This window comes from Podarcis muralis, chromosome 17, assembly GCF_964188315.1.
Source record: "Podarcis muralis chromosome 17, rPodMur119.hap1.1, whole genome shotgun sequence".
NCBI lineage: Eukaryota > Metazoa > Chordata > Lepidosauria > Squamata > Lacertidae > Podarcis > Podarcis muralis.
The window spans coordinates 2,660,321-2,673,395 of NC_135671.1; the positions used below are offsets into that span (position 1 = coordinate 2,660,321).

General features: G+C 48.3%; 1 protein-coding gene across 1 annotated transcript in view; it reads right to left on the reverse strand.

Annotated features, from left to right (window-relative positions):
* TBX15 (T-box transcription factor 15) overlaps positions 1-11,459 on the reverse strand; it is a 100,060-nt gene extending 88,601 nt beyond the window's left edge. Inside the window, exon 1 of the mRNA XM_028712600.2 lies at positions 10,963-11,459. Coding sequence (XP_028568433.2) covers positions 10,963-11,167 — 205 coding nt within the window. The 5' untranslated portion in view covers positions 11,168-11,459. The remainder of the gene's footprint in view (positions 1-10,962) is intronic.
* Positions 11,460-13,075: the final 1,616 nt, after the last annotated feature.

Genomic DNA, 13,075 nt, shown 5'->3' on the forward strand with positions numbered 1-13,075 from the left:
GCCCTGTTCAGGGAAGTTTTTAATATGTGACATTTTAGTTTATTTTTCATCTTTGTTGGAAGCCGCCCAGAGTAGCTGGGGAAACCCAGCCAGATGGGCAGGGTACAAATAATAAATTATTATTATTATTAATAATAATAATAATTTTAGAAGTCTGGAAGGGCTTGGCTGATTTTAAAAGAAAATACATTGGCTAATGTTACTGAACAAATGAACTTTGAAAATATCAGTAGCAAGTAGCAAATAGGAAATAGGAAATGGAACTATTACAGGGAGTTGGAAGTGGCAAAAGGCACACTCCCCTGGCATTTTCTTCTAAGCATCTCACATTAAAATGAGCAGGGCTTGCACTAAGAACATCACTGTTCTTTTCCACAAGCTTTATTAATTTCAGTGGGACTTGTGCATGAGAACTCAGTTGGGGATCATGCCCAGAGCATTGGTGTTAATGTGTTCAGATCCTTTCAATGACACTTGGTTGCTTCTTAGGCGGTTTTGCATGAGAAATAAGCATATGAAACATACTATTGAATGTTGGGCTTCATAATGACATAGTTGATCACATACTGTATTAATTAGAGGTGTGCTTGCACGTCAGACAAACCCCAAACCAAAGTGTGCCACAACGAAAAGATACAGGATTCGTGTGAACTGAAATGAATGTCTTTCAAAGGATTCCAGGGCTAATCGGGTTGTTCCTGGAGCTTTGGGACAGATTTAGAGGGACTCTGAAACACAGAAAGTGTGTCTGTATAAACTGATACACACACCAAGATCCACATATTAGTAGCATGACAGGAGAGGGAAAACGGAAAGTAAGGGGTGCAGTTTTGTGGCTAAGAGCTTGAGTTTTCAACCAGAGAATAATTTTACCAGGACTCCACTTTCTGCTTCTAATCATTCTGCTTTTGGGAGGGATGCAGAAGGACTTTGTGGAGGACCGGTTCAGCCATGAGACAAGGTGAGGTTATTGCCTCAGGCAGCAGGATCCACAAGGGCTGCTGCCTCCTTGGCAATCACCCATCCATGCCGCCTCTCCAGGGGCCTCTCAGCATATATCAGGCGCTGTCAGTCTCTTCCACCCTAGGGAGGAAATGACAGGGGTTGCCCTCTGGGGTCTCCTGGGGGTCTGTCCCCACTCAGCATTATTCAAAGCTAGGCCCCTTTCTCCCCTGAGATGGCATTTGATTCCCACTTCAGCTGTAGGGTAAGAGTGATTTGATTTCCTCCTCCTTGTTCCCAGTGTAGCTATTTATTCCCCCCCCCCATTCCTGATGTAGATCTTTAAATACAAATTGCCCCTCCCAAAGTGGGGGAAACAAATTCATTTTCCCCCAAACAACCCCCCCTTGCACATAATCCTTGGTAGCTGTCTGTCCGAAACTTGACAGTCTTCACTCCCTCGGGAAGAGAAACTGTGTCTGAAAATATAATCCAATTTTGCTAATGAATCAAAAAGTTATAGGGCTGCCTTTTAAATATATCTATATAGGTAAAGGGACCCCTGACCATTAGGGTCCAGTCGTGACTGACTCTGGGGTTGTGGCGCTTATCTCGCTTTACTGGCCAAGGGAGCCGGCGTACAGCTTCCGGGTCATGTGGCCAGCATGACTAAGCCGCTTCTGATGAACCAGAGCAGCACACAGAAACACCATTTACCTTCCCACTGGAGTGGTACCTATTTATCTACTTGCACTTTGACGTGCTTTTGAACTGCTAGGTTGGCAGGAGCAGGGACCGAGCAACGGGAGCTCACCCCGTCATTGCGGGGATTCGAACCACCAACCTTCTGATCAGCAAGTCCTACCTAGTCTATAAATCCCTGGACCTGTCTGAGACTCAATAGGCTTCTTACCCACAGAAAGGGCTACTTTGCCTTCAAATTTCATTCAATTCTGACAAAGAGAGGTCTGACCGCAGTAATATTTTAAACTCCTATATGTCTTTATGGTCAGATTCTTATTTTTCCAGATTCTTATTTTTATACTACAAATACATGTTCAGCTGTGTGGCAGTTGTACAAACCCCGAACAAAGCTCCTTATATATCCCAGACTATTAAATGTTTCTTCAGAAAATAAAAAGCTAACTCGCTCAGCCTTCCTTGGGTTTATTTCCAGAATGGGTCACCAAAAACATTTTTTAAAAGCAAACCTGTTCAAAATAAGAAGCTGCCAAAGTTATATGAATCAGCCCTACTCTGAGTGAATCATTTAACTAGATGTGCATCTCAACGCACATGAGGGGTATTTAATTCATATTAAGCGTCTAATACAACTTCATTTAAAACCTAATAAATGATTATTACAATCTCCTCATAAGTTTGGTGTTTCCCCCCCCCCAAAAAAAAAAAACTTTGGAAAAATCAGCCAAACGTACTTGAGACCAAGGAAGTCAAATAGATTCCTTATAATGTCATCAGAGCTAACTAATCATCATGGGAGACAGTCCAGTTAAAACATGTCATCCTTGATCTGCAGTTCATGAGTTAATTGGCTAATCTGCTGATTAATTGAATTAGTGCTTTCAGCTCCGATTCCTCTACAGCCTCCCAAAATGGGTATTGGTGTGCAATGGGGGAGGGAAGGGAAGGGGGGGGAGAGAACTGTGCTGAGGGCAACTTGACTTCCCAGATCGAATGTGCTGGAGATTCTTCCTTGTTTCCCTTCCCCATGGGAGCAATAAACAAACAGACAAATAGGCTCTGAGCACTGTTCGGCAGCCACCCTAACCACCTGCTACGCCTCAAACAGCCTCCAGCTTGGGATCAGGAGAAGAGTCAGAGGCCAAGCCGAATGGCAGTCAACTTTATAAATATCCCTCCCACAGCTGCTGAAGCTGAGGTGTCAAGCTGAAGAGCAAGAGAGATTAATTTGGGCACATCTTGTAGTATTATGAGGATTGCTTAGACAGTCGTCTAGGGTTACACACAAGCACACACACACTTTTATATTACAACTCCCACACAGGGCCGAGAAGGCTTTTGAAAGGTTGAAGGGAGGCAGTCTGACAGAGAGAGCCGTTATATATTAATTACACTGAAATAAAACTGGCTGCTTTTCGGGATTGGACTGCATGTCAAACAGGGACCCTAGATAATCAAATCATTGGGCAAGTTCGTTGTTCCAATGATTTGAGGGTGACATCTGCAGAAACAGGAGCAATGATGTGAGCTAAGCTAAAAGCTACTCGGCCTTCACAAGCTATTCCTGGGTTTGGCAAAGGAAAGGGAGTGGTCTGACCCTCCTATCCCTGAGAGTGCTTAAACCAGAGGTTTCTTCCCCCCAATTACGATGCTGTGGCTTGGGGTTTGATTGAGACCAAACGGCTGGAAATCTCACTAAATAAATTCCTAACAACTTTGCCTGGAACACCCACAGCATGTATCAGAGGAGAAGTGAGACTTACGCCGATAAAATGGTGCGCTTTTAGGTCTTTCTGTATATGTTATTTTAAACTTTTCTGGAACAAGGCAGTGATATTAGCAGCAGTTACTGGAAAGTCAAATAGGGAAAGGGGGCGTTAAAATTAGGAGCACTGGGCATTAACCCCCCAGAATTTAAGATACTGAAGCCTAGATCAATCAAAACATTGGTTACATAAGAGATTAAAGCGTTTTCTCCCTAGTTTAGATATGGAGTCGAGTCAAACCACAGCGTTTTCACTATACCCTCACCCTACAAAACCTAGTCATGCTTTAGAAAGTTATTTTGATAAAATCATAGAATTGCAGAGTTGGGAGAGACCACGAGGGTCATTTAGTCAAACGCTCTGCAATGCAGGAATCTTTTGCCCAGCGTACAATCGGGTCAGTGACTGAAATAAACTGATTCATTCATTCATTTGCCCAGCGTAGGGCTCAAACCAACAACCCAGAGATTAAGAGTCACATTCATTACCTACTGAGTCCCTTTATTAATTTGCCATCTTAGATTGACCCTACCATTAGACAGCCTCAGACACAGCTGATGACCGTGGGGGTGGAGACGACGTTGTTGCTGTTGTTTCACTTTTCCTAAGAAATTCAAAGCAAAAAGGCAGCAAGTTCTTCATTACTTATTTTTTCTTCTTGTATTTAACTGCTAGAATGGCAGAGAGGTATCTGTGGAACTTTCCTGCCTCAGGACCAGAATACCGTGGTTAGCCTTGCCGTATATTGCACCTCGCCTTGAGGAGAGGGGAGCCATTGTTGCTCTGCTTCCAGCTGTGGGAGCTGGTGCCCATTGGGACTGATAGGGCAGAAGGCAGGGATGTCAGCAGTAGGTGGCGCAAGAGCCAATGACAAGAGCAAGCTCAGCCAATGAGAGGCAGAGCCACCAAGTTCTAGCTTTGACTCCTGTCTCTTTCCTGCTGAGGGCAACACTGAGACTAACCAGGAGGAAGTTGGTAGGAAGGCCATGCTCTAGGCCAGTTGTAAGTAAGACGGCAGTTAGGTGAGGGCTGGCTGAAGGCAGATTAAGGTTGGTGGCCCCATTCACCATAATGGACCAGCATCCACTGGCTTCAGGTACCAATTCAGGCACCATTCAGGCTCCAAGTAATGGCTTAACAGTGTCCTGATCACTGTTCTTGGAAAATTCCAGTTGAACAACATATACCTGAAGGAGCATCTCCACCCCCATCATTCACCCCCATCACTGAGATCCAGCTCCGAGGGCCTTCTGATGGTTCCCTCACCGTGAGAAGTAAGCTTACAGGGAAGCAGGCAGAAGACCTTCTCCATAGTGGCACCCACCCTGCGGAACACCGTCCCATCACATGTTAAGTAAATAAACATCTATCTGACTTTTAGAAGACATCTGAAGGCAGCCCTGTTTAGGGAGGTTTTTAATGTTTCATGTTTTATCATGTTTTAATATTCTTTTGGGAGCTTCCTAGAGTGGCTGGGGAAACCCAGCCAGATGGGTGGGGTATAAACATATTATTATTATTATTATTATTATTATTATTATTATTATTATTATTATTATTATTTTTATTCTGTGGGGCCAGTGAAATTTAAACAGTGTTTCATTATGTGTTCCATTGCACCATCTGTATTAAACCTGAAGACCTTAGCTGATTTTTTTTAATTTTACAAAGTTTGGTTGTTTTTTTAAAATAAAAAATAAAATCAGAAGAAATGTGCCACAAAGCGAATCTCAAAATTTGCAATGGCTGCTCAGAAACTGAGGCCAAAAAAAAAGAGCCTCCATATTCTTGCTAGACTGCAGACATATTCATTTGAACCATACTTCCTTTGTTTGACATTTTATCATTATGACCTTTTGGTTAAACTATAAAATTAAACTTGACCTACAGCTCTCTCAGGAAAACCATTATGCCACAGAGAGATGCTGCCCAGCAATAAGACCTCTTCATCGAACAACTTCACAATGAAGTTGAGAAATGCCAGTAGAACACTAAAGAAACCAAAAAAATAAGGTGAACTCACAATGAATAAATAAGTAAAACCTTTGTTGAGCAAAGAAGAGGAAGTTTAATTTTCTTCTGTTCTTTCTGATTATTGGACCTAAAAGTACAACTACTAAAACTATATTAACAAAAACAGATGGACTAGTTGGTAGTTCTCTGGTTTATGTAAACCTCCTCTCTGAGTTATCATCAACATAAAAGAGATAAAAGGGAACCATATTAGAAGAAAATCTTCCCGTTTGCCTTGCCCTGACCTCTAGGGGGGTTATTTCAATGCACACTGTGACGGCCAGCACCATTTACACAGTCCACATTTTATGATGGACAGCTGTGCATAACAAACTCACAGCCTGCTCTGCAACCCAGATAAACTGAAGCTTCTTGGGCTGCGGCTGATTAAGACGTGATCCTAGGCAAAGGCGCTAGGAAGCAAGACGGGGACCCGATAACCATAAATATGGATAGGATCAACTACAGGTCCTAGCTGGCAACTTTGACCCCCAACATATAACTGGTGAGCACAGCCAACTAACTCCAACTGAGTTTATTCCAAAACGGCGTGGTGAAGGTTGTGGGAATATAATTCTGCTCAAATTTTGGCACTTTTGCCGGGCTCGGAAACAGGTTAGCAAACAGTTACTTGGCACAGAAAGCAGTAACTATCCACCCAGTTAAGGAAACATGCTTAGATTCAAGTTTTGTGCCTCTGATCTAAATGTGTTTAGGGGCGCATAGTCCAGAGATGGATACTTCCAAGTCAGCGGGCCAAGCACGAAGCCATACCTTCATTGAGCTTAATGAAAATAAACACAGCATTTGGGGATTCGTTTGAAATCCCACCAATTTCCATTCCAGCAGCCTGACAATTTGCATGCGTCTGGAAGAAAATCTCGTTGATTTCAATGAAACTTTCGGGATAATTATGGGGAGGATTGCACAACTATAAAGCATCTAAACTGCTCACCTGAAGGGGGTTGTAGTTTGGGCTGTATTGCCACAGATTCCTCGGAGCCGATCCCAAACTAAGGGATTAGGGTTCCTCTCTGAGAAAGAAAATCTGGGAACGGGGTAGGATCCTGAGGAGTGTGTGGAGACCTCCTGCTGCCACAATTAAAAAGGGCTAAATTCTCTCTCGAAGAGGACCCCCACTGGCTTACCCTGGAGGGGGGCTGTTCCTTCACTTGCCCCACCATCCCAGTCTGACTCGGGAATAACGTCTCCTTCCTTTTCACAAACTTTTTCCCTGCGCGCCCACTTTTAGAAGGGGCCGACGACGCCGTGTTCTACTCAATGTTCTACTGCCACTGTCAGATCGGTGTCCCCAAACCCACCCAGATCGTTGCATACACCAGTCGAGGACATAAACTATGTGTGAAAAATCTCTGCACCTAGGACACGTGTGCGGCGCTGAGGGCGGGGGGAGGAGGAGAAGGAGAAGGTCGTAAGCTCATGGGGGAAAACACACCATCACATAGGTGGCATGTGGCTGAGAGATTAATAGAAAGTGGAATCGCTGTGAAAAACGGTACCCACCCTCCCACCATCACTACCCCGAAAAATGCAAGGAAGGACACGCAAGATCATATATAGTTTTGCTTCCAGGTTTGTTTGTTCTCTGAAAAGACTTCTGAACCCTTAGTTTCTGCTGGCATCTCTCCTTGCAGCGTCGGCTGTGTACAGAACGACTGGGAAGATGCTTAGCGCGTCAGAATCTTTAAAAATGTCTCGATATTTTTTTAAAAAATATCCCTCCAGACTCTCCAGTGTTATTTTATTTTTAAGGAAAAAGACCCCGAGAAGCAAGAACAATTTTCTCTTTTTCCAAGGCTGTGCCTCGGATTAACCGAATGGCGCATCCTACCCGAAAGGGTTTCTGCTTCAGCTAAACTAGTCGCTTTCACCCGAGCGAAATTGGCAGGCCGGGTTAGGCAGAAATCCAGACAAACCGAGGAGCCAGCCAAACTTCTTCCAAACTGGACTCGCCCTTTTAGGTAAAGAGGATCATCCGCCGTCCCAGTGTGCCCCCCGCCACACACACACACACACACACAGAGAGAGAGAGAGAGAGAGAGAGAGAGAGAGAGAGAGAGAGAGAGAGAGAGAGAGAGAGAGAGAGAGTTCTCGGCCGGCGCAAGTTTGGCGCAAACGCCCCGCGCGTTTTGCAGCGGCAAGAGCCGGGAAACAGAGGACTTGTCGGGTTTACTGGTCGAGGGGAAAGCCCACGCGGGAGGAGAAATACCTATCATGACGGGGTGTAGCGGGAGAAAAGACGGGGTGCGAAGTTGGAGCCGTGTTTTAGGTTTCTTCAAGGACGCGTTTCGGTTGGGCGGCTCGGCAACAGCACCAAAGCTCTTAAAGAACTTTTAACTATGATCCGGTGTTTTTTAGAGGACGGCTGCAAATATAACGAACGCTGAATTTGAGGCCTGGCGCAGAGCGCAGATCGTGGCCCGCTGCGTACAAACAAGAGGAAACCAGCCACGCTTCTTGTGTACAGAGCGGGTTTCGTTAAAAAGCAACAGCCAGGTCTCGCCTTGTGCTTCTTATCGCTGCAGCGAGATCCCCGCCACACACCCCATTCTTGGTTTAAGTAAGCAAGTACTGTGCTTCCCTCCCGCCGCCCACATTGTTGGCGTCAGAAATAAATGTCCATAATGATCGCGATAATCTCGGGATCTAGGCGGCTGTTGCAATGGGCTCTTTCCCCTAACGATTTGCCTTTTGTGATTTTTTTGGGGGGTAACTATTATCTTCTTGCTGCAGCCAGTCCCTGTTTCTGTTCTGGTTTGGTGCTTTGCGCAAAAGCCCCTCGCCTCGACCTCGCGTTTCCCTTCGCAATTCTCCTTTTCCGACCCTCATCCCGGGGGATTCCTTCGAAACGAATCCGCTGGGAGCGGGGGTGGAGCAGGGATCGCCGTCGGTCCTGCTAAATTGAAAAACATCTCGCTTCTACGGGACTGCAATCAGTTGAACAATGTGCGCCCTCCTCCGAGAGGTGTGGGGGGGAGTAAAGCGGTGGGGGTTTTTTTTGGAGGGGTGGGGAAGGAATCCCCCAGATAGATCTCTCTATATTCTTTACTTTGTGTAAGAACTTTCGAAACCCAAGTGTGGATTCCCGGATTCGCGGCCCCTCCAGAAAATCAATTTTCGCCTCCGGGATCCCAAACGCCTTTCTTCGCAAGGTCTCTTTCCGACGGTTCCTAGAAGCGCTTATAGAAGGGCTATTAAATGCGGAGACTTGGAAGGCTATAACGAGGAGCAAGGAAGTTGCTGTCCCGCCCGCACCCGTTATTCTCTAATTATTTCCGAGGCAGACCATAATTAAGACATTTGTAATTAAGACGAGCCTTCCAATTTATTTTTTACAAAATCACCCCACTTGAAGTAGAAATAATAAGAGAGGGAAGGAGTTCGATTCACAGCAGAGGGGGCCCTCGGAAAACAGCGCTGGGAGACGGGCCTTGTCCTACTGAGTTAAAATAATTCACCCGTGAAGCAAAGTGGGAAAGGCCCGCGGACTGCAAATCGGACTGAAAGCCACTATATTTCAGAGACTGATAGACCGGGCAGTTCTCCTGCGCAAAGCTCCACTGACTGCTCGAGGAAGTGGCTGGAAAACGTCCCAAGGAATTGCGCTTTTCCGAGACTGGACGGCAAAATCCAAAAATCATGTCGAATCCAAGCTCGCTGTCCCCCGACGGGGCTTCGGCTACAGCGGAGAGGTCAGAATAGGGATTTCGTTTTGTTTTTTAATCATCATCGCATTGAGGGGAAGTATACGAAGCGGGAAAAGGACTTGCAAAAAGGACTTCGATCCTTGGCTACGTGGAAATCTAAGCCCCGCTGGAGGCTCGACGGCACTTTGAAGCGGGCGCTCGCTCGATCCTCCCAGCAAGGGACTGACTTCGAGCGGTCAGTTTCATGAAACAACCCACCGGTAATTCTGGCCTGTATTTATACTCCTAGACAGACGAATTGACTTAAGGTTTTAACCCAAAGAAAAGGGACTTCGCTTTTACTGCAACAGGAAAAAATTACGCTTTGGAAAATTACAGATTTTCAGCTCTTTCCTACTTTTGAAGTCCTTATTTTTTTAAAAAATAATATTTACAGTAATTAAAAAACCGTCTTTCGAATTATAACTGAAGTGATTTGACACATACAGCCAAACAGGGGGGGAAACGGATTTCCATCAAATGACGTTTTTAAACCCATTCTCGCAATAGTGTCATTGGAAGACACAATATAATTTACAGGAAGCACTGCTTAAAACGGGAAACGGTTAAAAAGCTGAAAATTCAAAACGATCACCTGGGATGTCATGTAATTATTTGTGGAGGCTGCGATCCCACGCATACACGTAAGGCTCCATGAACTACATGGGACTTACTTCTGAGTAAGGCTGCTTAGGCTCATATATATACATACGGATCACAAATGCAGCTATAGATACAGCTATAAATAAATATAGTAGATATATGGCATGCGTCCTGAAAGACCAGGATGAGGAAGAGGAACCGACGTGAAGAAGTAGATAAGTCTTTGCTAACTCTACACCGAGCCCCCCTGGAGCCGTGGGGAAGGAGAGGCGGCTCCGGTCCTAGCAAGAGCCCGGTCCGTCCATCCTCGCTGCCGGGCTCCGCGGGCCAAGGACTCTGGAGAGGAGCCGCTTGAACGAAAATAGTCTCCAAGCTGGGTTGCCAATTGCGGCGCCTCTTTCCCGCAGGACCCGCAGCCCAGCTCTCGCCCGCGGCCCAAGGCCTGATCCTGTTGAGTCCCTGAGTGAACTTCCCCCGACTTCTCCGCGCTCGGAGTCCCGAGTCTCCATTCCGGGATATGTTCGCGGTAGGAGCGCGCGAGGAGGCGCCCCTTCCCCAGATCCCTCCCAGGCCCGGCAGTGGCGAGCTGGCAAGGAGCCTGCGTCGCCCACCCAGCGCCGCTTGGCTTGGCCCTTCGGGGGGCGCTCTTTCGATGCCAGGGGAGGCTTGACTTGATGCCTTTGGCTATTAATAGCCACCAGCCGGTCTATTCCTGTCCTGGAGTGGCGAAGGGGCTGCCTGGCAGCAAGAGGAAGGCAAGGAGTGGGGAGGCCGAGTCCCTGGGGACGCCCGGGCCAGGGTTCAAGAGATACAGTTTCCCCGACGGCTATTAAAAACCACAAGCAACATTGAGGCGATGCCTGCATTTCAAGGGGTCGGACGAGACGGCCCTGTGGGTCGCTTCCAACGCTACCATTCTGCGGGGAGGCTGTGCTAAATTAACCTTTCCGAAAGATGTATCCGTCGGCTGCAGCCTGAACGGTTTCCACCAGAAACCTCCAAAAATCCGGTCATTATTCCGGGGCCCCTCCAGCAACACCTGTCGGCGGAAGGTCAAGCCTCCGCAGGCCACAACGAACGCCTGTCTCGTTGGACGGGCTCCGGCCTCGCATTTGGCCACGGCTTCCGCGTGCCAAGAGGACTCTCCAGCCGCCCCAAGGCGCGTCCGCGGACCCTTTCCTTCCTTCTTTCTCCCCCTCCCCAAATCCAACCCCATCCAGGCCACTCACCGTTGGCGTTGAGGTCCAGGCACTGGGCGGGGTCGTCGGCGTCCGGCAGCTGCCCGTCGGGGCTGAGGCTGTCCATGGACAAATCCAGGCCTTTGTCGTCCCAGTCGCGGAGCTTCCTCTTCTTGTGCGAGCCGATGAGGGCCTCCACGGAGAAGGCGTGCGCTCGCGAGCTGAGGGCCACTGCCGAGCGCCTCCTCTCGCTCATTTTAGCCGCCCGACGGGGTGAGTGCGTGCCTGGCGAGTCCCGCGGCCCGAGGGGCAGGCACGCCGCCAGCCGCCCAAGCGCTGGCCGGAGGGAGGGCGACGCTGGCTAGCTGGCTGGTTCGCGAGGCTGGGCCCCAGCAAGAGGCAAGCGGAGAGGCCGCCTCGACGTGAGAGCGCCCGGCGCCCGCCTGGACGCTACATGGATCCGCGGAGCAGCGCAGACGACCCACCGACCGCCCGGATCGCCGGCGCCGCTCAGAGTCGCGGCGCTTGCAGGCTGCGCTTCATTCTTTCCTTTCTCTCCCCCCCCCCCCTCCTTTCCCTCCCTCTGATTGATCCAAACTTCTGGGGAACTTTCTTCTCTCCCCCCCCCCAACACCCCCGACGACACCGCCAGGCTGTGCGCGCCTGTCAGGAGAGAGCCGCAAAGCCCCTGCCCAATGGGAAAGCGCGCAGGCCGGGGACCTCGGCGCCCCGGAGCCAATGAGGAGGGGGCGGGCCAAGCGCCCGGGCTGCTTCTCCCAGCTTGGCTCCTCCTGGGCAGCTGCGCGCGGAATTAACCCTTTGCTGGACGGGAGCCGAGCAGCACTCCCTCCCCTCCGCCAGCACGCAGCCACTCTCCCTTCTCCCCCTCCAAAAACAAGCCGAGAGGGCGCCCAACCCCCCACCCTGCCCCAGATGCTAGCCCCCACCTACCCACCCTCATCCCTGGCATCTTGCATAAGATTCTCCCCCACCCGCTCCCCCCAAATATGCGAAGCTGCTCGGAGAAAAATCGACAACGCCGACGACGGCAGGAGGGATCGTTTTCCACTTCTGCAAACGCTACCTTTTCCTTCAAGCGAATTACGGCCGCGAGGGTTGGGGGAGCAGCAGCGAGGTTTCTAAAATGTACTAACCAATATATATACATATCTCCTTGAAAATGAAGTCCGTTATGAGGGTTTGGCAGTTCCACGGCGAAGTCCTGTTTAAGCAGCCTGATCCGGAATTCCGCCCGAGTGCAAAGTTTTGTGCGCGCGCGAATAGCTTCTTTGGGCGTTATTGGATGAGATTTAAACTGGTTTCAATCCAGGCAAACTTCGATGTTGGTAGGTTCATGGGTGGACGGGAGGAGGGACTGTCCGTAAAAACCTTCGGCCTTAGAAAACTCTTTCAGGTGTGCGTCCAAAATGCATAATCACAACGACCGAATCAAAAATCAACAGAGGCACAATATATTTCTATATCACGGTATAAGGGCCACGACTATTCGATGTTTCCTATCCTATATCCTATCCTAAACATATTTCCTACGCCTCTTTACATCTAATAATGTATGGCATGTATTGACCATACTAATAACCCATCCGCATAATTCTGATTATCGCTCTGCAAGACTTACAGGCCACATTCCCACGGACTCAAAGAGGTTTACTGGGGATGGGGGAAGAAAGAGCACTGTAAACGGCAACAAAAAGGTGGATGCGATAAAAGACGTGGGCAGGATCTAGCCCAAGGTAACAGCCACTTTTAAGTTGACCTCAGAGTCAAGGCCGTCGTGAAGGCTGCGATTCTAAACTCTCTAACTTGGGAATGCCTCCCGACGAAATCAGCGCACAGGAGCGGGCAGTAAAAATCTGTCCCGGTGAAATCAAGGCAGGCTGCGATCCTGCGCATTTCCCCTCGAAAAAAACCCCAATTGTTCCCGCAGAATTTACTTGCCAGTAAAGCATGTAGAGGCTTGGGCTGTCTGGTTTTTGGGTTTGGGCTGGAATCGGCCTCTTTATGGAGAGGATATTTTATTTTATTTTAACCAAATTTCCCAGTTCATAAATCCGGGCAAAAGCGAAGCGGAGACGTCATTTTTTAAATAAAATGTCCAACTCTGTTTTATTGCTACATTTCATTCCCCCTACACGCCCTTCTA